Source organism: Pan troglodytes, chromosome 5 (assembly GCF_028858775.2).
Source record: "Pan troglodytes isolate AG18354 chromosome 5, NHGRI_mPanTro3-v2.0_pri, whole genome shotgun sequence".
Lineage (NCBI taxonomy): Eukaryota > Metazoa > Chordata > Mammalia > Primates > Hominidae > Pan > Pan troglodytes.
Window position 1 is genome coordinate 91,530,251 of NC_072403.2, and position 27,879 is coordinate 91,558,129.

The window sequence follows — 27,879 nt, forward strand, 5'->3', positions numbered from 1 at the left end:
ACCTAGAGGGTCACAATAAGCGAACAGAATGTAGAGGAGGGGTCAGCCAATAAAAGGGAAGAAAGTTTAGTTATTGGGAAATTGAAATTTAAGACAGGAAGGAGATGGGGTAATCCATCAGCCTTATAAGGTATCCTTATAAGGGTAACCTTGCAAGGGGTATAAAACTTAGGCAACATCCAGGAAGATGGTAACCCCGCAGAATATAAATCATGCTGCTATAAAGACACATGCACTCGTATGTTTATTGCGGCACTACTCACAATAGCAAAGACTTGGAACCAACCCAAATGTCCAACAATGATAGACTGGATAAAGAAAATGTGGCACATATACATCATGGAATACTATGCTGCTATAAAAAAGGATGAGTTCATGTCCTTTATGGGGACATGGATGAAGGTGGAAACCATCATTCTCAGCAAACTATTGCAAGGACAAAAAAAACCAAACACCGCATGTTCTCACTTATAAGCGGGAACTGAACAATGCGAACACTTGGACACAGGAAGGGGAACATCACACACCAGGGCCTGTTGTGGGGTGGGGGGAGGGTGGAGGGATAGCATTAGGAGATATACCTAATGTAAATGACGAGTTAATGGGTGCAGCACACCAACATGGCACACGTATACATATGTAACAAACCTGCACATTGTGCACATGTACCCTAGAACTTGAAGTATAATAAAAATATATATATATATATAAAAGAAATAATTGGTTAACTCACTTATTTCTAACCCAGGTTTTGAGGGATGTCTCTAAATCTGTGAAGAATATTTGAAATGGTTTGTGCTAACTCATGTTTAAGAAAGATTATCCTTAGCAAACTAACAAAGCAACAGAAAACCAAATGCCATTATGCCATTATAAGTGGGAGCTAAATTATGAGAACACAGGGACATATAGAGGGGAATGACACACACTAGGGACTATTAAAGGGTGAAGGGTGGGATGAGGGAGGAGATTAGGAAAAATAACAAATAGGTACTGGGCTTAATACCTGGGTGATGAAATAATCTGTACAACAAACCCCCATGAAACAAGATTACCTATGTAACAAATCTGCACATGCACCCCTGAACTTAAAAGTTTAAGAAAGAAAACAAAACAAAACAAAAGAATATATTCTTTTCTCTGCTAAACTTCTGATTATTTAGGTTCTATTTTGAAATAAGGTGGGTTTTTCGAACCTATGCGTAATACTTATATCATCTCACAATTCATCATTGCATTTAATAAGCAAGTACATCCTTAGGAAATATAACAACCCAAATAACTTAACTTTCCTGGAGAATGGAAACTTAGACACTTGTGAAAATTCACTTGTAAAAAATTAGTCCTTAGTCCTTGTAGAAACTTGTAGCTGCCTGGCTAATTGCGCTTCAGAAAAATAGCCCAAATAAGCAAACAGGCAAATAGAATATAAGTTAAATAAAAAAGAAAAGACATAAAAAATTAGACCAAAAAAAAAGAAACAAATAAAGATGAGGTAAAGGAAGTAATTATTAAGTTTTCTTGTGAAGTATAAAGCAATAAAAACTACTATAGCTTAACAAGATTACATAACAATTTATCACTGGACAGGACCCTAGGAAATCAAGTCTTTCCTTTGCAAAGATTTAGGAAACTGAGGCCCAAACTTACCCAAGTTCACAACTGGTCTAAGATCAGAAAGCTCAGTTAGTAAAACTTGAAACAGACTGTAAGTTTTCTGACTCTTCGTTGAGTGACCTACTCAATATTTCAATAACAATCAGGTGATAACTACCTCATCTTTGAAGCCACCTCCACCTGTATCTATCCCATCCTCTTTACCCTCTCAACTCTGCTAAAACTGAAGAAGCATTTCTACTCCTTTTTAAAGCTAAACCTTTTACTCATCTTCTTTCCCATACTACCTCTCAACGTCAAGGATTGTGCGTCTGCAATTGTGCCCTCTCTACAGGATCGTTCCTATCAATGAAGAGGTGCTAATGAAGCTGATGCTTGATTCCATGTTCTGCTGCATCTACAACCCAATTTCTCCACTCCAATTTTCCAATAATTTTTTGAAGAGTAATCTTTAACCTAGAATGCTAGCACCACTTCTTTCCAACCATTTCCTTTTGAACCCACACTAGTTAGGTTTTCATCCCCACCACCCCACTGAAACAGCTTTTGTCAAGCTCACCAATGACATTCACCTTCCCAAATCCATCAGCCAAGTTTCTTATTTCTTCTTTTGCACATCTCCTCCCACCATCAGCCAATTTTCTGTCCTACTGGTCCTTAACCTCACAGTAGTGTTTGACATAACCAACCATTCCTTCCCTCCTAAAAACTCTCTTTTCTTACTTGCTTTTCCATAGTGATCTATTTTCCTGGTTTGCTTACTACCTCGCTGGCTGTCTCCTGTCAGTCTCCTTTGTTGAATAATCTGCTTCCTCTTCCTGATCTCTAAATGTTGGAATACACAGGGCAGCACATGTTATCTACACTCTCTCCTTAGGTGATTTCATCTAGACTTCATTTACCCTGGCTTCCACATTCATATATTCATCTTCCTACTTGACAATTCTATTTGGATATCTAAAAATCATTTCAAATTTACATGTCCAAAACTGAAATCATTACCGTCCCTTTTCCACCTCAACTCTTTCCTATGTTTCTGATCTCATTAAATGGTAAATCCATCCACTAAATTACTCATGACTCAAATCTAAAGATCGTCCTGGATTCCTTCTTCCTACATCTCTCATCCAAACCATCTGTAAAACAAGACACTTTAATCTCCATACTATATTCCAGATCTGACCATTTCTTACCGTCCACAGTGCTACTGGTCTAGTCAAAGTCATGTGAGTCTAGTCCACATCCATGTTTCCTCTGTAGAACTTCTGCAATAACCTCCTGATATTCCACTTTCATCCTTGCTTCACGTCAGTTTTTCACATGACAGTGAGAAAAAGCAACTTAAAACAGAAATCAGCCCAGCACTGCTCTCCTGCTTAATATACTTCAATGGTCTCCTATGGCCGTCAGAGTCCTTAACCAGGCCTGCAAACTTATACAAGGTCTAGCCCTTCTGTCTACTTCTGTATCCTTACATCACTCTTTCTCTCAAAATCTCCTTTTTCAGGCAAACTAGCCTTCTTCTGTACCTTCAACATATAAGATTTTTGCCAACAGCCTTAGTACTTGCTGCACTAACTAGAACTTCACAAAAGTGGTTCCTTCTCTTCTTCCTGTTCTCAGCATAAATGTCACCTTCTCAAAAATGGCTCCCTGACAATTTTCTATTAAAGTGAGCCCAGTCACTCTATCCTATTACTATGCTTTATTTTCTTCACAGACCTTGTTACTACTGGAAATAATCTTACATTTATTGTCTTACTTCTCCTAGTAAATATAAGACCCGTGAGACAGAACTCTTGTCTGTTTAGTTCACCATAGTAAACACACCACCCACCATTCATTATTTGTGAAATGAATGATTATAATGTTATTTCAAATAGAATATTAAGTTCCATTTTATAAAATTTTCCTTTTTGTTTTAAAGAAAATATTAAATCTTCCCTCTTTTAAAATAATTGCATAATAATTACTTAAATCTCTAGAATTCCTGAGAGAGAAAAGTTAGCAAATCAAAAAGTTTTCCTCAGAGTCACTGCCATTGCAAAGCTGAAATATTTTTTTCTAGGTTAATTTTAAATAACTGAGAACCTAATAAGGTTTCAAACAAAATGAATTTCACCTGCAGTTACAACAGTAATTTCTGACTAATGTAATGTAGACATAATACTATTGAATGAATATAATTATTCTTTTTCTTAAAAGGAAAAAAGTGATCTTAGATTAACAGGACACTGAAGATTTATAGTCCATGTGTAGTTCTGCAACTAATTTAAACCAAGAATCAATCAGTTAACAGTTGTTCGTTGCAGGAGGAGGGGGGAGCGAGGGAGTGAGGGGTACTTGTATGTATCCCATTAGTTCCCTCTCGATGCTAATCAAAGAATTAACTAGATAAAAGCAAAAAAGGAAAATTATAAGCCTTGTGCACAATTTCAATTCCTAAAGAACTGTTTATTTCCTAAAGCTGGCTAAACATGCTACTACAGCAATTAATAGAAAGCTACCAAATCTAATACTTGACATTGTTCATCCAAAAGTAAACTCTCCTTTAAAAAAAAAAAAAAGTAAAAAGTCCCAAACAGTACAAATTACACATAACAGGTCAAAAAAAAAAAAAGAAGATAACCTAAAGATCCTCGAGTGCCAGAAGTTTCTTTTATCTCTGATTACAAATGAATCAGAAAACAAATCTAAGCTGTAGAGTCCATTGTATATAAATATCATAATGATATCTAATTCGTCTGACTCTAAGAAACCATCTTAGTTTTAAGAAAAAAAACTGTAAAATCAACAAACCGTTAATTTCCTGACATATCCCTGTGCTCAGCTTCTTTAGATAAAACATTGCTGACTGGCTACCTTTGCTACCAGCAAAAGAGTTCACAAAACAGACAACTAGGCAAATAAAATGTAAATAAACTTCAGTGAGAAAGATATAAATAAGGACATTTCTCCTCCCCGCAAAAAAGATGAGATAAAAGTAAAAACCATATTGCTACATTTGGTTTTTCTCCTTTGTGGAAGAGGAGCAGTTACACTGTAACTGCTCCTCTTCCACAAAGGAGAAATGAAGTAAAGTGTTCCACTCTTCTAATAACATGTCCCCACGTATTTATAAGCATTTTCCTTATTATACTACTTATCTGCATAATCTTGCTTAAAAACCAAACTATTTTTATTTAAAAATAAAACAAAAAATAAAGTTTGGATTTAAAGTATGATCAAATATGATCAATCAGATCACAGTAAATGCTACATTTGAAATGTAAGACATAATCAGCTTATTTTAAACATTTTAAACAATGGATCAAATTAAAACATCTTAAGTACAGTACATATTCCCAAAGTTTAGTCAGTCAAATGAAAACATCCTAAGATGTTCATTCATTCATTCATTTATAAGACATTTACTGAACACCTATGAAATGTCAGGCGCTAGATTATAGATGGAGCTGAAGATACAAAAATGAGTAAAATACAACTGATCCCTTACCGTTAAGTAATTCCCAACCAAGAGGAAAAAAAAATAATGCGACAGTCTATAAGTACTAATGATAAAAGGAAGCAGAGAAAGCTTAGTAAACTCAGAACTAAGATTAGAGGACAGAGGGAGTTTGAGAAGGTTTCTAGAGGAGATAATGCCTAAATTGAGTCTTACGGTATTAGCAGAGGTTAAGCACAATTATAATTTCATGGATGTGTGTGTTTGAAAAGTGGGGTGGTAAATGAGGTTAGAAAAAGAAGACAGTGAAGTACGACCCTGTTTCAATAAGAGGATGCAGCATTTGCAAAAGTAAAAGGCATTAGATAAGCATGGCATATCACCAAACTGCAAATACTTTACAACTGTGCTGTCCAATACAGTGGCTCCTGAGCACCTCAAATGTAGCTATTCAGAATTGGCATATGCGGCAAGTGTAAAATACATGTGGAATTTTGAAAACTTAGTACATAAAACAGACCATAAAATAGCTCTTCTATAATCTTTCTTACATTGACATATGCTAAAATAATATTCTGGATATATGTGACTTAAAATACATTAAAATTTCACCTGTATTTTATTGTGTGTCTACTGAAAAAAATGGATATAGCTCACATTCTATTTCAAATGGACAATGCTAGTTTAAAAGGATGGCACTGGCTGGGGAGTAGTGCTAAAGTAATAATAAGTGGGACTGGATCGGGTGGAAGATAATATCACAAGAAGAATCTCTATGTCATTAATAAGTTGGTTGGAAACCAAGGCTCTTCAGTAGGGTTAATATTATCAGATCTGACATTCGCAAGGATCCATCTCCAATCTAAGAATTGGAGGGCAGGAAAGCTGGAGGAAGAATATCAATTGGTCTCGATAATCACTGACAGTGTTTTGAAAGTAGTATAACTAGAGATACAGAGTACAGAACTGATTCCAGAAATGTTTTTCAAGTAAGATAAACTACACTTGGTGACAGATTAAATATGAAGTCTGAGAACAGAGAAGAACTTGAGTAAATTCCGAAGTTTTGGGCTTGCAAAATTAGGAGAATGTGGTATTCAAGCAGGACAGCTTTGGCAGGGGAAGGTGATGGGTTCAATATTGGACATACTGAGTTTGGGATGCCTACGGATAGGAAATTTATGTGGAAATACCAAAAATTAGCTACAAAAGTTTGACAGTAACTCAAAAGTTCCAGATCAGAAATAAAAAATTGGGAGAGTGTTAAGAAAACACAAATAGTGTAAGCCAAAGGAGAGGAATAACACAGCCAAGAACACAGAGTAAAAAATAGAAGACGGAAGACCGAAGACTGGATTATTGGGAAAAACAATAATGAAATATGGTGAGCCGAGGAAGAAGATCCCACAAAGGAGTTGAAGAATGACAGGCAGAAGAAGAACCCAAGAGAAGGGTAGCATCTTTATTTTAATGGGCTTCCATTGTGTCCTACAGAATTATAGTTCCACAATATGTGTAACGGAAGAGATGTGACTGACAAAAGAAGAAAAATCTCTTTTCCAAAGTCACAAACTACTTTTTGATATTTAAAATGATACTTTGTCAACTTAGAGAATCAAAACAAACTATTATTTCCTATAACTTATTTGGATAAACATACTAGCTAACATGGGAAATCACAAAGTGAAATATTTAAAATGGTAATATAGAATTTAAATGTGTAACAACTGGAAAAAACATAGATTAAAATAACCATGCAAAAGAAAGAGGGAATAAGTAAAGAACTGGAAACATCGGTTTTACCATTCTAAAAAACATACAGCCACTCCCTCTGCCAGAAACTAAATGATGACTTCTGATTCCAAAGATATCTCTAACGCAAGTTCTTAACGTGAAGATAAAGGAGGGGAATAAATATGTATGTGCCCAAGTATACTTTCCAAAGAACAAAGTGAACAAAAAAGGGGTTTATATCAGATGAACTGGACCAGGGCTCTTCACTGTTAAACACTATCCCACGGTCTACCTAAAGTAAACATCACGTATCTGAGTACCGACTCCAACTTGAGTATGCCAAAAAGGCACTTTCTTTTTTCTTTTATTTGTAACCATCTTTACTCCTCTCATCCCATCCCTGAAGGATGTATAGAATTATCACAGCCTGGACAAGTACGGCTTTCCACTCTAACCACAGTTTTAATAATAACACATCTATTATTATCCGAGAGCTACCAAAGCCTCCTTTTCCGTCTTGGCCCTTGGCCCTGCCCCTCCTCTCTAGTCTTGAGTCTCCAAGGGCCTCCGGGGTTTTTGTTTTGTTTGTTTTAATAACAACCACTTCTCTAGATCCGCCAGCTCCCTTTCTTCTCTTCTCGGTCCCAGGAAGTAAATACCCTTTCCCAGCTCCTCTCCTCCTAACTTTCCAGTCCCCCCAGTGCCGGTCAACCTCCCTTCCTCGGGACCCTCTCAGGAGCCGAGCTCTTTACTCATTTTCCTAGGTCTTCCTTCTCCTCGCGGTCCCTACATCCTCCCCCATCCCTAATCCCTTCATCGTCCCCGCTTTAAGAACCACCCGCAGGCTCCCATCCACGAACGCCCCTTCGCTAGCTCCCCGACGCTTCAACCCAGCCTCACCTCGCACCTCCACCTCCCCCGCCGTCTCCACGCCCACTTCAAAGCCCACCTCCAACCCGCCGGCTCTTCAGCAGAGCCGATGCGGCGTCCCGCCTCCTTGCCTTCCCTCTTAGGACCGAACTCCCAGCTGGGGCCTCGGCGTCTGACCGCCAAAGAGCGGGTGCCTGGTTCCTGCGGAGGCTGCCGGGCGGGTGCCGAGGTTGCCGAGATGCGGGAGGTTTGAACACAAGGATGGGAGAGAGGCGAGGACCGGGGCTCCTGGGTGGCAGCGGAGGTAACCTGGGCTCCAGGGTAACGGAGGCGGAGGCCTAGACTGCACTACGGTGAGACCGCAGCCAATCATGATGACTCTACCCGAGCTCCCATTGGCTTCTGTCTCCAGACGGCTCTTTTTATTGGCTTCAGTGGAACTGGAAGGCGGGACGGCGAGTGCGGGAGAAGGTCTCCATTGGCCGACCGCTCTAGCTGTAGCGGAGACCCCAAGTAGGGAAATTGGGGCAAAACGCGGAGCGCTCCAGGCTCCTACGGGCTGTGCGGTGCGAAGGCTCGATAGCTGAGCGTCGTGGGCTCCGAGAGGGACGCGGGCGGAGGGCAAAGTGGGTTCATGATATGAATTGTAAAATTGGCGACTGCGTAATGTAAAACACTTAACAATTGCTTAGATTTCCTTTGGGAAATAACTTGCTTTTAAATTGTAAACAAATTACAAACAAACTGCTAGTGCTTCTGGGTCTTCTTACCGAAATGGCTGATTCAGGAGGATGCGGGGTGAGTGCACTATTGTTCCTGCCTCGAGATCCTGGCCGTGAATCACCAACGAGCCGTGAGTTTGGCTTGAAAGTGATTTTTAGGTTTTGGAACGGGTTTGGGGTGGAATGGCATCTGAAATATTTGCACACAAGTTTTTTTTTTTTTTTTTAAGGAACGTTTTGAGGAGCATGTCAGCCTATTGAGCCCTGATGTGTGACATATTTTCTCTTTTAGAAATGGCATTAATTGCGGGAGACAGGGAAGGTAAAAAAAAAAAATCCTCTTTCGTGAGGGCTTTAAACTGCTCCGAGCCATCTGATTATCAAGGTGGTTTAACACTACTCTGGTGTTCTCACTATTGTTAATTTCTCACTGGCCTTTACCACCATTCTGTAGAGAATCTAATATTTGAAGGCAAATGCGTTTAATGAATCTTCTAACCATGAAGATTGGTAATTCCTGCTTCTCGCTTAACCTCGTTTTTCCACCTTTGCACTGTTTCAAAGCTTTCATTTTATCCTGTCAATACATTTTACTTCAAGTTACAGACTAACCCACCCAAACAATATTGTGATTAAATGTAATTTTCTGTATGCGAAATATATCTGTACAAGATGGCAGTCATCTGTTAGTGAAAATAAGATGAGTAATCCCTAAATTGCACGGAATTACTTTTCATCAATTCTTTAATCTATCTCTGCTGACACTGTTAAAATAGCTCACTGGTTATTATGGACTCTGTTAGAATTAACATGTAAATGTATGGGTGGATTACTTATAAAGGAAGTCGCCAGGAAGAATCAGAAAACATACCGTATTTACGTGGACAAATGTCTGTCACAGGAGCGTCAGATCAGGATTGCTGAAGGAGAGCTGAGAATGAAACCACCATTTATACAGCACTCAGAATGCTCCAGGCAGTGTAATCTCATTCCATCTTCATTCATGACTCCAGACAGGTATTGTTATTCATTGTTTATACTTGAGAAAGCAGATTCAGAGAAGTTAAAGTATCTACCACAAGGTACGAAAGTAGTAAGTAGTAATGCCAGAGTACAAGCCTAGGTCTGCTTCCAAATTTCGTGGTTTCGGATTTAGTGCCTTCATTGTGTTTCACCTACAGGTTAAGAAGTTGTTGGTAAGCAAGAAAATATTTAAGACGCTGGGAGAATCCAAAAAATTGTCTAGTTGTGTGTAACATAGTCTCAGGATTCTTACAGTGTGCAATTTTATTCACCCCCTCATATTCAAAATAACAGTGTCAGTTTGACCTTGATAAAAGATTAAAAAATGTATAAATTTACAGAAGTAAAAACTAGTTTATTGAATTACCATTTTAAAAGGTTACCCCAAAATATGAGAAAGCAGTTTTAAAAGTTTTATGACATTACATGGTTTTATATATTATTTTTGATAGGGCTAGAATTTTCTAAGATACCATTTGACATTTTATTTCAGTACCACACAGGATTCTGCTTTTCAGAAATAAAGGAAACAAAGTTATCAAAACCACATTTATATTTCTGCCACTTGAAATTATAGTTAACAGAAATCAGACTCTTTTCTTGTTTTTAAAGATTTTGTTTATGAAACAAATTCTGCAATGATCATTAAGCACTTCGGAGTTTTATTTTTAATATCCTGGGCTTCTTCCATTGATACTGCAATATCTCCAGATTTGCTATATTGCTAACTGAATGTTCATTTTCTGTAGGACTTTGATTGGCTTCTTTATTGCTATATGGCAATGATGTAGATGTTATAATCTAACTAAAATATTCCTACAAATGCTTACTAGTAGGATTATTCTCATTTTCCTTTGGGGAAACTAGTGTCGAGTTTGAATGGTTTGTTAGAAGTTTCAAAAAAGTAATAGGTAGATAAATAGACTCTCTAACTGTAGACAGAGAAATTACAATGACCATAATTTGTAAAGGGGGGGACATACTATATATAGTATCTTGGAAATCACATAAGTATAATTATCCTTAGCTAAAGTTCAGTCGTCTATTTCATACCATTCTACAAAAGAAGAAAAGCAGTGTCACAATTTTATATAATTTACAGAAATGTGATACATAACAAAAATTCAAAAATTTTTTCTCTAACTTCTTGATCTCATGTTGCTTGGAAATTTTAAATTTATTAATAGATTCTAGGTAAATAGTTGGTTTTAGCATATAACACTAAATTTGAAACAGTATCTAATATGCTGCATGTTTAAGAGAAATCGAATGGATTGGTTGAGTTGGGTGTAAAGAACAGTATAATTGACCGGGTGCTGTGGCTCATGCCTGTAATCCCAGCACTTTGGGAGGCCAAGGTGGGTGGATCACGAGGTCAGGAGATCAAGACCATCCTGGCTAACACAGTAAAACTCTGTCTCTACTAAAAATACAAAAAAATTAGCTGGGCGTGGTGGCGGGTGCCTGTAGTCCCAGCTACTCGGGAGGCTGAGGCAGGAGAATGGCGTGAACCTGGGAGGCGGAGGTTGCAGTGAGCCGAGATCGCGCCACTGCACTCCAGCCTGGGCAACACAGCAAGATTCTGTCTCAAAAAAAAAAAAAATAAATAAATAAATAAATAAATAGTATAATTTCATACCTAGAAAGTGGGCTGCTCTGATGAAAACAAATGTAGTCTAATCTGATTGTTATTAATACTTGCTTTTGCAGTACAAAAAGCTAGTGGCCTTTGATTATTGCTCTGTTTAAAGGATAAAGTTTCTGATCACTTGATGAAATGTACGAGTTTTTTTTTTGTTAATGGAGAAAGAAAACTTGAGATGTTTGTAAAAATGTGTATATACTTACAACATAATGCTGGTCATCAATAGAATGAACTACTGATTAACACGGATTAATTTTAAAGACAATATTGAGCAAAAGAAGTCAGACACAAAAGAATATATTCTGTATACTTCCATTAATAAGTGATTCAAAAACAGTCAAAATTCATCTAAACTGGAAAAAATTTGAACAGTTATTGACTGTGGGGATGGAGGTAGGATCAAGTGGAAGGAACTGAAAGTTATTTTTGGAGTGATGTGAATATGCTGTTTTGACTGACGTGGTAGTTAAAGAGAGTTTCCAGCCGGGCATGGTGGCTCATGCCTGTAATCCCAGCACTTTGGTAGGCCAAAGTGGGCAGATCACTTGAGGTGAGGAGTTTGAGACCAGTCTGGCCAACATGGTGAGACCCCCATTTCTACTAAAAATTACAAAATTAGCCAGACGTGGTGGTGTGTGCCTGCAGTCCCAGCTTCACGTGAGGCTGAGGCAGGAGAATTGCTTGAACCTGGGAGGCAAAGGTTGCAGTGAGCTGAGATCACACCACTGCACTCCAGCCTGGGTGGCAGAGTGAGACTCAGTCTCAAAAAAAAAGAAGTTTCCTTTATCAAAATTCATTAAAATATATAAAATATGTGTGCTTTTCACTGTATGTAAATTTTACCTCAATTTCTTAATGGCTTAAAAAAAATAATGCATTGGTTTGTATAACAGAAAAATCTAGTAGACCTAGCTCCACGTATGGTTGGATCCAAGTGCTCAGTGTCATTAAAATTTTTTCTTCTCTTTGTCTCTTGGATGTACTTTTCTACGTGTTGGTCTTATTTAAGGCAGGCTTTCCCTTCCAGGTCTGGCCACCAATGCTCCAGATTTACATTCTATTTACCTCACAACCCTAGTGGAAAAAGAATATCTCTTTCCTGATTGGTCCAGCAGAAATCTTGGTATTAACTCTGACTGCCCACACTTGAATATGAACCATTAGTAAGTACTGTGGCCAAGTGTTTGCTTCGGGAAAGAATATGATAAAGTCACCTTATCTTTAATGTTCGCTCAGAATAGTGAGGTAATTCTCCACAGGAAAACTGGAATGCTGTTACTAGAAGAAGAAATACTGGACAAAGCTAATAGATGTCCCCAAAAGTGATGACAATAATTTTATTCAAATAGGTTCATAGATCAGTCTGGTGGGCTTGTTTTCACATTTTATTTAAGAAAAACTCTTGTAATTACAAGTTCCCCAGTCTGTAAATACAGATGAGATTAACCAAATTTTGTTATTTTTTGACTGCCTCTGCTTTATACTACCCCCCCCCCCCAAAGACTTCCCCACCAATAATTTCTGGGACTTCCTAGAGAGTGTCTCATACTTACAAACATACCTGCCTCTACTGGTCATCCCACTAGGCAAGATACCAGGACCACTGCTCTGCCAGGCAACAGTCTATCCCTCTTCTCTCCAGGACCCAGCAACTTCTGCTGGTGGCCATCGTGAAGTCACTGAGTACCACCACTTACACCAGTGCCAGAGTTGAACTGGAATTGTGCCAGTTATATGCCTTTTGTTTCTCAGATCCTAGCCTGCCTTTTCTATATCCTACTTTTTTTTTTTTTTTTTTTTTTTTTCGAGACAGGGTTTCGCTCTTGTTGCCCAGGCTGGAGTGCAATGGCGCGATCTCAGCTCACTGCAATGCAACCTCTGCCTCCTGGGTTCAAGCAATTCTGCCTCAGCCTCCTAGATAGCTGGGATTACAGGCATGCACCACCACACCCAGCTAATTTTGTATTATTAGTAAAGACAGGGTTTCACCATGTTGATCAGGCTGGTCTCAAACTCTTGACCTCAGGTGATCCACCCGCCTTGGCCTCCCAAAGTGCTGGGATTACAGGCGTGAGCCACCACACCTGGCCTCTATATTCTACTTTAAGATTCAGGAGCTAGGACTCAACAAACTGCATTTCCCAGACACCCTTGCTAGTTGGCTTATCGGTAGGTTCTGCCAAAATGGGGCACTTAGGGAGAGGTTGGAAGGTAGGAGTTAGGGAGAAGTTCCTTCTCAATGTCTCTGTTCCTGTCAGGCAACAATTGGCTCTAGTCTAATGTGTCTTTTCCTCACTGAATATAAATGAGGAGACTGAATGAATGTGCTTGTTATTTTGTTTGCAACCTACACTATTACTTTATCTCCTCCCTCTCCTCCCACCCCCAAAACCATATAAACAACAGCAAAAGAAAAAAATCCTCCACAAAACTTCTTACCGTCTTACAGAGAACAACTAACAGTTGGTGACCACACAAGAATTAAAATGTGTTGAAGTATGGTCTTATATTTGCCTGGCACTCTGCAGAGTACTTTCATGAAGATGACCTCATGATCTTAAACAACTCTGAGAAATAGAATATAGATGAGGAAACTGACCCTGAGGATAAATCAGATTTGTCTAATAGAAATAGAATGTGAACCACCCACTTAATTTTAGGTTTTCTAGTAGTCACGTTAAAATTAGTTTTTAAAAAGTAAAATTAGTTTTATTTAATATTTAATATCCAAATTATTTCAACTTGCAATCAATATTTTAAAGTTATCAATGAGATATTTCACCTTTTTTTGTACTAACATTTTGACACCTAGTATATATTTTGCAGTTACAACACATTTCATTTCAGGCCAGCTACATTTCAAGTACTCAGTAGTCACATGCAGGTTGTAGCTAACCTATTGGACAACACAGGATTAGATTATTTACCCAGAGGTATATAATAGAAAGTAATGGTCCCAGGTAGCCAGCTTCCAAAAAGGAAAATATTGCTGGTCTGGAAACCCAGAGACCTTAATTCCATACATGGCTCTGCCTCTTACTAGTTGTGAAATACAGGATAAGGCATTCTTTTTTAAAGCTTGGTTTCTGGATTTGTTAAATGGCATCAATCAGTTGTCTTTAATCCCTCACCCACTTCCTGCAGCAGAACCCTTTCTCAAGTAAAATCTTATATGGAAACCCCATATTAAAAACAGAAGCATATTTAAAACATAGGAACTGTCTCTCTGTTGAAGGAGAGGAGCCTCCAACAAACACTTCGAGTACTCTACAGACATCAGTATATTGGTGTTTGATTCACATTTTTAGTTTCATAGAATCATCAGTTATTTATAAATATAAGAGGGCCTTTAAGATCAATTATTCAAGTTGTCTTCTTATGTTATTTTTTCCTTACTAAGGCACTCTTCTTTTCTAACAGTACCTTTTAAAGAAATATAAAACAAGATATGCTAGTTAAAATCAGAATTGCCCTGCAAAGTTGAAGTGGTTATGAGGAATTAGAACCCTAACAACTCAGCATCTCTCAAATACCATCTTCCATAAGTGGCCCCCAAGAATCCTCTTTCAAACCACCCTGCAAGGGTGTCCAGGGGATAGAATACAGTCATGGGTTCTCAGTTCCTGTTTCTGGTTGGGCCAATAAAGCCCCTTCCTCATCCCTCTTTTCTGTCTAACACTAGAGACAGAAATTAAAAACCATGGCTTTTCGGGCTGCTAAAAGCCTAAAACAAAACAGAGCAACAACAACAACAACAAAATCAAGCGGGTTGGACAGGCTTACATCTAGAGCAAGCCAATGGAGTTTTAACAACCAAAGATTAAGCTCAGCTCCAACCCTTCATCAGATAAGGAAACTGAGTCCCAGTGAGGTGCTTAAAAAATCCCACCCCAAGCTGGTGTCAGAGCTGGAATAGAGCCTAATCACTGCTGTGCTGGAGCCAGCTGGTACTAGCTTGCAAAAGCCAATTGTTACATTTTCAGAAATTTTGCAAGCCAATTGATGTCACCCTGGTAGCTCAAAATCAACCATGGTGAAAATATTTACACCACAGAAACCAGCAAATGCTACAAATCATAGCTTCCCCAGAGCCACTGGTTAAATCTTTTATCAGGACACCTCCAAATCCAGCATTCCTGTCTGGATCTTTATGTTCTACCCAGCAACCGAGAATAGATGTGCTGCATTTTGATAAGAAACAAAAATTTAAGTTAGTAAAAATCAAAAATAAACCAAAATAGAAATTGTGTCTCTTCATGAGTAACAACACCTAAAATAGCAATTTTTCTCAATATTTACCATTTCCTGTTGTGTAGCAGATACTGGTTCCTTTGATTCTTTAAGTTGGTATTTGGAGTATTCAGCTACTTTAGGGATGATTTTTAACATTACATGAGCCAGGCAAGTAAATGTCTAAAACATTACTTTTAAATGTTTAAACTTTTAAATGTTTTTAATTATTTAAAATTAAAGCCCAAGTATAAAATAAGGAGAAAATAGAAGAAGCTACAGAAACTACTGCTTGAGTAGCAACTGATCTGATGCAGTGTCTCGGTCTCCCTCTAGTTCTATTTCTGGCTAGGAAGGGTATTGAAAGGTCAATGTAAACAAATGCTGAAGTGGTCAAGCTTCTCAGCTGGCCTCATGTCTCCCTGTATTTAATCTTCCCAACTGAACTTCTGACTCATCATCTTAACAATGACCTGTTTCCCTTTGCGAGTTCCTCCCCTTCTCTGGCCGCTTTTCTTTTTGTCCTTTGTGGCGCTGATGCAGCTCCCCTGCAGGCCTGTTTGGGCATGCTTGTGATGTCAGATGCCTGTACTTCAGCTGTCCTTTTGTATCCATGGTGACGGATGAAAAATAAGCTGCTTTTCAGTGATTTGAACTTTAATCCAGTCAAATGATGCATGCTTTATTACTCAGGTGACTTTTCCCAGTACTTTCAGATCACTGAAATCTTGAATTATTAAAGAGGAATTAACATATTTATGTTTTTATCCTTTCTTTAACCATTATTATACCTTGGTAAATTCAAATAATCTTTGATCTTAGCACCTGAAAATTTTGTCTTCATAATTATAGGAAAATCGTTTCAGAAATGAGATTCCAACAGAAAAGAAACTAAAAGATGTCGTTTACAGTTCCCTCTCACTACATGTATATAAGTAACTATTAGGCTAAGTAAAGCATGGAGGACCTGCATAATACTAGGGAAAACGATGAAAACTGTAAAACATTGACAAAGTTGTGTCATTCAAAACGCTGGCCACTTAATACTAGTGGTACTTGAAATTATTAAATAACATTGACTTCAAATCTTTCTGCATTCAGGAAAGAGAAAAGCTAAGCCTGATGGTAGTCTTAGCACCTTGCTAACATGCTGTCATTGTTTTTTAAACAACAACAACAAAGGGCAGACTTTTTGCATACAACCTTGGTAAGCAATAGCTTCTAGTTAAAATGTTTCCATTTTCTCAATTTTCATATAAACTTCTATTTATGAATAACACTGACTTTCCAGGGATGTAAAATTTCCTTACATTAAAAAAAAAAATACATAATCAATAGTACAAGTGAAACAAGTGGAGTTGAAGTTCATGATATCTGGACCAGGCAACAGGGAAGGAAGAACAGGGTAGCAATTTCACATGTCTTGGTCTAATCCCTAACACCAAAATTATTGGGACTAGAAGCCAGGTAGACCCTAACATTATGACACTATGATGTTACCGAAGATATTGAGGAAAATCATAATATTTGGATGAATTAACAACATTTTTTTCCAGATAATACAAATAGGGGGGTAAAAATGATTAAGCTTGAAAGTTTCTTCAGTCTTGTTTCTCCCACTTCCTGCTTAGTGGGGTTTTTCCTGCTGCCTCAGAATTGTGGCTACTGCCCAAAGCTGAGAACATTCTCTAAAGAGCCATAAATAATTAGGAGTCAAAACCTCCCACCAGGGCTTATTAAAAAGTGCATAACCAACCTTACTGCCAGCAACCATCACCCTAGGAAACTCCTCTCTTCACTTTTACTTCACCGTAAGAGAGGTCTGTGTATGGAAAGAAGGGAAGAAACCATATTTGGCTTCTTGGAGAGGGTTTTCGTTCTCCCAAGGAGAGAGTGGATGGGGCTAAGAGTAGGAAGTCCAAGAAAATAATTCATAGAAATTCATAGGGTGCTTTGAAGAAGAGGAGATTGGCATCTCCCTTCCTGAGGCCTGCTAAGTAGCAACTCTTTTTTTTTTTTTCTCGAGATGAAGTCTTCTTCTGTCGCCAGGCTGGAGTGCAATTATCTCAGCTCACTGCAACCTCCGCCTGGGTTCACTGCCTCAGCCTCCCAAGTAGCTGGGATTACAGATGCGCACCACCATGCCCGGCTAATTTTTTTGTATTTTTAGTAGATACGGGGTTTCACCATGTTGGCCAGGCTGGTCTCGAACTCCTGACCTCATGATCCGCCTGCCTCAGCCTCCCAAAGTGCTGGGACCACAGGCGTGAGCCACTGGGCCCGGCCTAAGTTGAAACTCTTTTGTAACTTTGTGTTGCCATTGGAATAAAGCATTTGAGACAGTTCTTGGGAGAGTTTCCCGTTGTTCATGAGGCATCCGTAGAGACTATTCTCTGTTTCTAGTCTAGAAATTTCTGAAGATGGGAGTAGGAAAACCACTGTCACTAAGGCTTAAAGACATAGTATGCCGGAGAAGAGGATAAGAACCAGACTGTCCACAGTCTGGTTCTCTATGACCTTAAAGGACATGGCAAGGACCACTGAGGTTTTGTGGTTCCATGAGTTAGAGGAGAAGCAGAGGAGCATGATCCACCCCAAGAAGCTGCTGGGTAGTAAAGAGCACAACCCAGAGATGAAGCTGGGAGGTACACTACTGGTAGACCTGAGGGAAGCCTTTCTTTTCCTCACAGTGACAGAGGGGTGCTGGGTAAAGCTGAGCATTGCCCAAGGGCACCCACCACACTTGACCTGTCTGGAGGCCACATCAAGCCTCGATGCGCTGGCATCTGACCTGAACATGCTGAACTGGAGTGAGGCCCGTGTTGCCTCCCTACCCCTGACCCAAGGGCCATCGCGTAAGAAGCTGGATCCATTCCCTCTCCCTCCGCCAGAGACTGCTCCCCAACATTAATCCGTTCTGGCTTCTACTGTGTGGCGGAAGGAAAAGAGGTTGAATCAGAAATGAGATTGAAGTTTTAAACTGGACTATACTTCAAAAACTGAAAGTAATCAGAATATTATAGAATGTGTCCAAAATGTTTCAATGATGAGACTCTGGAGTTCCCCTATGCATAGTTGAAAGCAGTGACTAGAAAAAAAAATGTAATTTTTGTTAATACACTACTAAGCTGAGACTACTCAATTAACATATAGAGTCCAACTATATACATAATAATAATTACTATTTTTTGAGACAGAGTCTCACCCTGTTGCCCAGGCTGGAGTGCAGGGGCACAATCACAGCTCACTGCAGCCTTAACTTCCTAGGCTCAAGCAATCCTCCCACCCCAGTGTCTCAAATAGCTGGGACCAGGTGTGCACCACCACACCTGGCTAATTTTTTGTTTTAATTTTTTGTAGAGATGAGGTCTCACTATGTTGCCTAGGCTGGCCTCAAACTCTTGAGCTCAAGCTATCCTCCTGCTTCAGCCTCCCAAAGTGCTGGGATTATAAGCCTGAGCCACCACTCCCAGCCATATGTAATTTTGTATCATGAGTTTTCACTTACTAATTACACAACAATTTTATCATCTTAAAAAAAACTTCATAAGTATCATTTGTAGTAGGTTTATATTTCCATTATATATATGCCAAATTTTTAAATCTTTTATTATATTGTAGCACACATGTTATTTTTAAATTTTAAGATTTAAAGTATTTGTTCCCTTAAATGTGATTATTATTTTCATTATTAAACATCGACTGATCTTTGGACAAAGAGATTCTGACTACTTAGTTTTTCAGTAGAAAACAGTTTGAGGTATTGCTCAGCCAGCGGGAGTTTTGATTATGTGTGTTTACTGTGCTGGCAGCACTACATGTTTTATCCTTCTAGTGTTTGCCAATTTGTTCAGAGCTGAGGGCTGTAGTACTACAGGAAATAACATGTCCTTGCCTTCTAGAATGTAGGTACCACAAGGACGGGAATTCTTTTCTTTTTCATTCTCTACCACATGTCTAGCACCTAGAACAGGGCCCAACGCTGGATAGGCACTAAATAAATACCTTTTAAATATAAATAAATGAAGGTAGTATAAACTAGGAGTGGGACATAATTACTCCTCATCGTCAGCTTTTGCACAGTAGTTTATGGAAACCACATAAGTAGATGGTTAGAGCAAGTCTGGATCTAATAGGAGGAACAGTGAAAAATGGCAGGGCCTATAGAAGACAGAGATGAAGGGAATGAGGGGGTTTCAGGTCCCTGGCATCAGAGCCAATATCAATATGATCCTATGACTTTGTTCTTATTAAGATATAAATTAATTAATCCAATGAATAAGATATCAAGCTCATAACAAAATGGCTGAAACCAAGCAATGGCCATATAGAGGAAATTATTCGTAGTGTCACCAATGGTAAACTGAACAGTTTCTAATCCTCTGTTTCCCAAAGTCTCCGTGAAATAACAGAAATGCCATGAAATAAATAAAAAGCATTTGTAAAGATTAAAAACACACATTAAGGATGAGGGGCATGGAATGAAGACAGCAGTTCACCAAAAGTTCAAGGAAATTCTGGAAAATACAAACTAAATAAAATCAGACTAAGGGAGCAAACCAAGAAATAAAAACTACAGCCCAAAATTTCATAGGTAAGAGGAATCTTTTTCAAAAGAGGCCCAGAGAAATTCCAAGTTCAGAGGCAACATTTGCAAAGGCCAGTTCAAGATGAGGCTATCATCAATGTAAACATATCATGATGTTTTGGTCAATGGACCACATACTCACCAGTGGTCCCATAAGATTATAATGAAGGTGTACCATTTTTTATCTTTTATACCATATTTTTACTCTACGTGTTCTATGTTTAGATATATTTAGATACACAAATGCTTACCACTGTGTTACAATTGCCTACAGTATTCAGTATAGTAACATGCTGTACAAGTTGGTAGCCTAGGAGCAATAGGCTATACCATATAGCCGAGGTGTGTAGTAGGGTTAAACAGATGCTCCAAGCAAGCCTAACAACTCTTTTTAAAATAACAAAAATCAGGCAGGAGGAAGCTGGGGAATACTTATAAGTATCCCAATCTCCTCATCTTTTGTAACAGTGAGTTAATAGATACTGTCTAAAATTAGTAAGTTAAAAAATAAAATTGAAATATATTATTTTAGATTAATGAGTAACCACCACAAACAAATAAGAATTCTTTAAAAACATTCAGTGGGCTACTGACAAAAATGATTATCTGTAGGGGTAAGGAGAGTTTTACACAGACACATTTGTGTCATTTCAATTTTTTGTTTTAATATTTCTTTGATTAAAAACAAATTTTTAAATGCACAGTACAAGAAAAACATGAGGAAATACGCTAAAATCTTAATAGTGATTTTTTTGATTAGTAAGAATTATGGACCAAAAAAATGTTTCTTGTTTTTCTACAGTTCTGCATTTTCCAAGTTCTCTATCTCAAATACTTACATGGTAAGAAAAAAATAGTTATTAACAAAATGTCGTGACCGTGGGTTTGCTGTTAAGTTTCATAAATATAAATAAATAATTTGAAGTAATATTTAGATGAAAGGAGGAGAATTAAAGAAGCCAAGAGGAAAGGCTGGACTTTTGCAGCTACTGGTAACAGGAAAAGGTAGAAGCTGGAACTGAAGGAAGGAAACTGGAACCCATATCAGAACGGAATAAATTCTGACTGTCTACTGGAATGGAAAGTTTGACCAGCCATGGAGTTTACTAAGCCACTCCTGGATTTTTCCCTAATGTAATCCTCTGCTTAGGTAGATATATCTGTATAATGAGAGCTTCAGATCCTTTTTTCCTCTTATTTATCACAACCAGATAAAAATCTGACCACCACAGAGATTAAAACGAAAAGAAGAAAAAGATCACTGCTTCCTGGTTTTGACCTCACCAATCATGTCTGCCACCAACTAGACATGATCTTATAGAGTTAGCTTCATGATCACCTGACTACTATTCCTGCTTGGTCAAGGAATCAAGGTATTGAGTACTTACATCTACAGGATGATCACCAAGTATGGTGTGGTTAGTGCAGAGTATGATCAGAAAGTAATAGCCGTCATAGGAGATGCCTTTGCACAGCAGCCTTGGTGGTGGCCAAACTATTAGTGTCCCCAGCAAACCTGTCTCACTTGTATTTCAGTGTCATAATCATGGTATCTGTCTGTCCCCAGCAAACCTGTCTCACTTGTACTTCAGTCTCATAATCATGGTATCTGTCTCTGTGCCTTTATTTTCATACTTTTCTACCAGTGCCCCAGGAAAACTATATTTTCTCACAAAACCAGCGAAGATTTTCTACAAAAGTCAGTGGTCAAGCGTGCAATGTTAGTTGAACATCAAAAGAGCAGTGTGCCAGTCTACTATGGGGAAAGCAAAAGAAAAGAAAAGAAAGAAATATCCACCATTTCAACGATCCCAGGTGAAGGCCACTTTCTTGCAATGTTTCCAAGATTTGAAAGAGTTAGTTTTGAAGGACATTTTGTTACATTTTGAAGGAATATTTCGAATACCCCAATGGGCTTTTTCCATTACAAGCTGCAAGGACGTTCTAAACAATGTAAAAGTTCTATTGAATTATAAAACCTCACTCCCAAATTATTTAATATATAAAGAGCAGTAGACAGTATTGCAATATTCAGGGAGCCATGGCTGACTTTGCAGTGGGCTGTCTAAAAGTCATCTGGGATCTTTTTGGTCAAGACTTCACTTCTTAAAGTGAGGTCCACAAACAAGAAGTATCATCAATACTGTGAATCACTCAGAATATCAGAAAAAATTTTTTAAATAACATAATTTTTATAATTTTAGAAAAGGAGAGGAGGAGACTATTTCTTATAAAGAGTTACAGCCTGCAAGGTGGCCCTCCTGCAGGCTAGGAGATATGCCTCCAGCCAAGACCAGAGACAGGCACATTGAAGGAGGAGGGGTTGGGGTAGGAGCTTTTATACTAAACAGTTTGGCTAAACATACATACTCAACTGGTTACAGGAGGAGCTATGAATATTCATGAAGGTGGTCCTAAAGAATTGAACAAACACACGTGTAACATACCACCCATGTTCACTTTGTGGTGGAGACTTAACACTTAAATATATTAGAATTAAGCCCTATATGTAAAAATGCCTTTTCAGGCCAAGCATGGTGGTTCATGGCTATAATCCCAGCACTTTGGGAGGCCAAGGTGGGTGGATCACCTGAGGTCAGGAGTTTGAGACCAGCCTGGCCAACATGGAGAAACCCCGTCTCTACTAAAAGTACCAAAAATTAGCCGGGTGTGGTGGTGGGCACCTGTATTCTTGGATGCCTGGGAAGCTGAGGCACAAAATCGCTTGAACCCAGGAGGCGGAAGTTGCAGTGAGCTGAAATTGCGCCACTTTACTCCAGCCTGGGTGACAGAGTGATACTCTGCCTCAAAAAAAAAAAAAAAAGTATTTTCAGGACAAAGGCATGTGAGTGTGCAGTCTCTGTAACCTGGCAGGAGCCAGTCCATGGTCAGTGGTCCTCTTATGAGGAGAAAGTTACTGGAATCAGTCTCTTGTCCAATCAAAGCTGTAGTTATGGCTGGTGGAACAGGGGTTCCATTCATGTCTGTGAACTGGGTGAGCTGTGATCATTTTAACATTGCTTATCTTTAGGTCAGTGCTTGTTTAGTTGTTGAATAAAAAGAAAAACCTTGTGGCAGTTGGAACACAGTTTGTCACTTAAGTTTAGGGGAGTGTGACTTAACCCTTGACTGGCATGGCCTTTGGTCCTGTTTATAATCTGGGATCTTATTGCCAACAAGATTCTGTTCTGTAAGTCTTATGATCTCTATTTTAACATTGATCTTGGTCAGTTTTTGTGTCTACTCAACTGGTTACAGTTGAGTTACCACAAAAGAGGGAGGGTATAATGAGGTGTGTCTGACCTCCCATCCTGTCCTGGCCAGGAACTCAGTTTTAAGGTTCTTCTGGGATCCCCTTGGACACAAGGGGTCCATTCAGTCAGGGAGGGGGCTTAGGACTTTATTTTTAGTTTACAGATCCCAATCCAGACCTACAGAATAAGAATCTTCATTCCAGGTGATTTGTATGCACAGTAAAGTTTAAAAAGCATTGGTTTAGGAGAATCCAAGATTCATTTGGGAAAGTTCTCAGATGTCAAAATAGGGGCTCTGCATATTATGAATTTCACAATTAACTTCTCAGCATACTATACTGGTTATTTGGTATTCATGTTAAGTTAGATGGTTCTCATCATGCTAAACAGTGCTTCAGATTGCAGTTACTCTAAGCATAAGACCCTAGGTCCTAGGGTTTGGAACCAACTCCTTCATTGCTTTGGTGAATTAGACCCTTTTAATTGTGATTGCAGTAGATTAGAAAGGAGTCCATCTCCCAAAGAGTATTCAAGTTTTAGAATGGAAGCTGCTTTTCAGTCATCACTGGAATTTTCCTACGAGAATCACTTACATAATCTACACAACCAAATGCAGAAAGAAAACACAGAGTGAGTTAAGGAACAAAGTTAACATTTCATCAGCTTGGCCTCTGAGCTTGTACCTGCCAGTCCCAATGTTACTTTGATCAAAAATGTAGGATGTTAAGGAAAATGGTGTTTGTATGTTTTGTTAGTAAGAATTAATATGGAAATAATTTGCAAAGACTGGATTCCAGTGAACTTCTTCAAAATCACAAAAGCTCAGCTTTAGGCAAGATACACACATGTTCAGATAACTGGATATAGAAGAAAGAGTTCATCATCTCAATAAAAATAATCCATACTTGTGGCTCCAGTTAAGAAACACAAAACTTTAGTGTACATTTTGGTTTCACTTTGTTTCTTTGTTTTTTACCACTTGCATGAACAAGTAAATAATGCAGAAAAACAAGAAGGGTGATTCTTGCAGCCCTAATGAACAGACACCATCAGAACACCAAAGAGAGGCGACTTAATTTTGTGAGACAGAGCCATTTTCCTCCTTTCTATGAAGTATCTCTGATAATGTACAGTTTTATGAGGAAATTATATGGTCTGGGCCAGGTGTGGTGGCTCACGCCTGTAATCCTAGCACTTGGGGAGGCTAAGGTCGGTGGATCACTTGAGGTCAGTAGTTCAAAACCAGCCTGGCCAACATGGTGAAACCCTGTCTCTACAAAAAATACAAAAAATTAGCGTGGTGGCACGTGCCTGTAATCCCAGCTACTCTGGAGACTGAGGCAGGAGAATCGCTTGAACCCGGGAGGCAGAGGTTGCAGTGAGCCGAGATTGTGCCACTGCACTCCAGCCTGGGTGACAGAGCGAGACTCTGTCTCAAAAAAAAAAAAAAGAAAAGAGAAAATTATATGGTCTGACCCCATTTTTTAAGGACTCTTCCTCCTGAAGAAATACTACAGTATTATTCATAAGCTATCATCTGTGTCACCATCTATTTCTTAATGATCACTTTTTAAAATTATGTAGTCAGTCGAGCCATGTTGTTGAGAAATTTCAGCTCAAAGTATAATTCTCAATGGCCTTTGAAGAGCAGTGGCTTGTCTTTCCCTCTTATTTTTCCTATTGTGACCACAGTAGGTGTATTAATACCATATCATTATGATGGTTATCTAATGCGTTTAAAAAAATTAGGAATTTCTAGAAGTTATTTTTATATAAGATATTCCAGGGGGTAGGGGTGACATAATTTCCAAATCACAAAGTTTTTGCTAAGGGACATAATGTATGCAAAAATATTAATAAGCCTTTCTGAGCTTCTCTTGACAAATCTACTAACAGTCATTTGAGGGTTCTTGTTGCTGGAGTATTCTTTGAAATTCAATAGAGGATTTATTGAGGAGTCTGCAATAGGGAGTAAAGAATGCTGATTTGAAATTTGTAATTCAAATGTACTTTCCTCTAAATCCTAAAATCCAGTCAATTGGAATGTAAGTTAAAAATATAAAATTCAATAGCTTTCATATTGCAGTTCAGTATTGTTAAGAGTACAATACCAAACTGCATTTTTGATCAAACTTTAAGAGCACAGACTTTGAAGTCAGGGGTCAGAGACCTGGGTCTGTCACTTAGAAGTTGAAAATTGGTACGAGTTACTTAAAGTCCCTAGGTTTTAGTTCCCCTATTTGTAAAATGGAAAATATAATGATTACTTCCTCAGTTAGTTTTGAAAATTAAACTAGATAATTTCTTAATAAACCCCACAGCCAATGAATGTGGATATTATTATATTATCATTATATACTTGGCAATATTATTATATGCACAAATATTATTACAGATATTCTTATTTATATCTGGCAATATCTAGCTAGATAATGTAAAATAAAAGATATTTTCTTCACAATAGTCATATTTTGTGACCTACATAAAGAAAAAAATCTAAAATTATACCATATCCCTAGAAAGGAAAACGGAATAATTTAAAGGTGCTAAGTCATCCCAAACTGATTTATAGGCTAATTGGCATTTTAAAAACCATTTTTTAAAACTTTTAAAAATGATCTTAAGGCCACATGCAATGGTTCACGCCTGTAGTCCCAGAACTTTGGGAGGCTGAGGCAGGCGGATCACCTGAGGTCACGAGCTCAAGACCAGCCTAGCCAACAGAGCAAAACCCCGTCTCTACTAAAAATTCAAAAATTAGCTGGGCGTGGTGTTGGGCACCTGTAATTCCAGCTACTCAGGAGGCTGAGGCAGGAAAATTGCTTGAATCCAGGAAGTAGAGGTTGCAGCAAGCCAAGATGGTTGTACTGCACTCCAGCCTAGGTGACAGAGCAAGACTCCATCTCAAAAAGGAAAAAAAAATCTTAAACTGTACTTGGATGCATAAACTTGAACGCATAAACTGACAAACTGTTTGTTTTGTTTTGAGGCGGAGTCTCGCTCTGTCGCCAGGCTGGAGTGCAGTAGCGTGATCTCGGCTCACTGAAACCTCCGCCTCCTGGGTTCAAGCGATTCTCCTGCCTCACCTTCCGAGTAGCTGGGATTACAGGCGTGCACCACCATGCCCAGCTAATTTTTGTATTTTTAGTAGAGATGGGGTTTCACCATGTTGGCCAGGATGGTCTCGATCTCCTGACCTCATGATCTGCCCGCCTTGGCGTCCCAAAGTGCTAGGATTACAGGCGTGAGCCACCCCGCCCGGCCCAAACTATGTTTTTAAAATGAAAATTAATAATTTTGAAGAAAGATGTACCATATCCAAATATTAAAATAATATAGTGCTATGAAATTTTTTTAAATAGTACAACATAAAAAAAAAATATATGATAAAGTAAACTTCCCAAATCAAAGAAAACAGAAAGAATTATTCACTAAATGATTCTGGGACATGTCGTGGGCTTAGGCAACTTTGTTTATAATCTGTACCTCATACTATTTCATCAAACACATAGCAAGTGAATTTAAGAAGTATAAAAATTCAAAATATAAAAAGGAAGATAAAAGCAAATATTTATCAAATTTCTGCAAGAAGGAAACATTCTAAAATTAAAGTAGTGAAAGATGTTACACTCAAAAAAGGTTGACAAATTTGATCTTAAAAATTGCAATTTCTGCTATAACAAAAATGTAAGCACATCTAAAAGACAAGAAACTGAGGAAAACAGATGCACTACATGTGACAGAATATTAGTCTAAAACGATAACATAAATTGATTATTAAAAATACAAAGTCTCCACTAAACACATTAACAAAAGTTATGAACAATTACCCAAAGAGAATTTACTATGTTAGCAAAAGTAGGAAAGTCTAACATCATTAGAAAACTTTAAAAAATTATCAACATCAAAGCAGATCCCTCTTTTATTTCTCCAATTGTTTCATATTTCAAGAACAAAAATACTGAATACTGATAATTGTGCAATAAAACAGGAATTCTTATACTCTTTGGGAGTATAAATTGGTTTAAGCTTTTTGTTATTAATACATAAAAAAGTCTTAAAATCACTGTAACCCTTAACCCAGTAGTTCCACTTTTAGAATTTTCCTCCTTAAGGATCTTCCTAAAAACAAAACCTGTAATATACAAGCACACAATTCTTACAGAATTATTTATAAAAATGAAGATATCCTGAGTAGTAATGAGGTTAAATATGCTATGGTACATGGTTTAATTTTGGAAAATAATAACGTTTGTAAAATTTATAATAATGAGGGAAAATAAGTATATGACATCTTTTAAAAAGAAACATATATTAAAGTATAATAAATATGCAAAAACATTAACTGTCTTTGGATAATGGAATATGGGAATTTTAAAACTTCTTAAAATATATGTTCTGATTTGTCTATTCTGAACATATTTGACTTTTAAAAAGTCAAACATGTGATTTCAGAAAAAATAAAGTACTTCTGGAAATCCAAAATATATATATATATACTTTTATAACCATTCATGCTTTTCTGCCTACGTGAAAAAACATATAAGATAAAACGTCAATTTATATTTCTTCCCTGACCATATGCACAACTGTAGACTACAAGGTGACCAAGTAGAATGGATATAGATTTCAACAAATTGATTTTTAAAAATAAAAATTTTTTACTTTTAAACAGAAAATTTAAAGAGTTTCTGCAATTTATATTTTTATAATTTTTATAGATCATAAAATTATTAGAAAAAGGAAATACA

General features: G+C 37.9%; 2 protein-coding genes across 6 annotated transcripts in view; one reads left to right on the top strand and one right to left on the bottom strand.

The window, feature by feature from the left end:
• LCA5 (lebercilin LCA5) overlaps positions 1–8,011 on the bottom strand; it is a 52,340-nt gene extending 44,329 nt beyond the window's left edge. The window contains exon 1 of the mRNA XM_527439.8: positions 7,746–8,011. The gene's annotated coding sequence lies outside the window, so the exon portion shown is untranslated. The remainder of the gene's footprint in view (positions 1–7,745) is intronic.
• Positions 8,012–8,168: 157 nt separating this feature from the next.
• The window catches only part of SH3BGRL2 (SH3 domain binding glutamate rich protein like 2), a 166,016-nt gene continuing 146,305 nt past the window's right edge, over positions 8,169–27,879 (top strand). Inside the window, exons 1-3 of one of the 5 annotated variants that reach the window (XM_016955903.3) lie at positions 8,204–8,292; positions 8,619–8,710; positions 9,290–9,405. In XM_016955903.3, the coding sequence (XP_016811392.1) occupies positions 9,326–9,405 (80 nt within the window). In that variant the 5' untranslated portion in view covers positions 8,204–8,292; positions 8,619–8,710; positions 9,290–9,325. The other 4 variants (XM_016955901.4, XM_063813217.1, XM_016955900.4 and 1 more) reach the window with 4 other exon arrangements.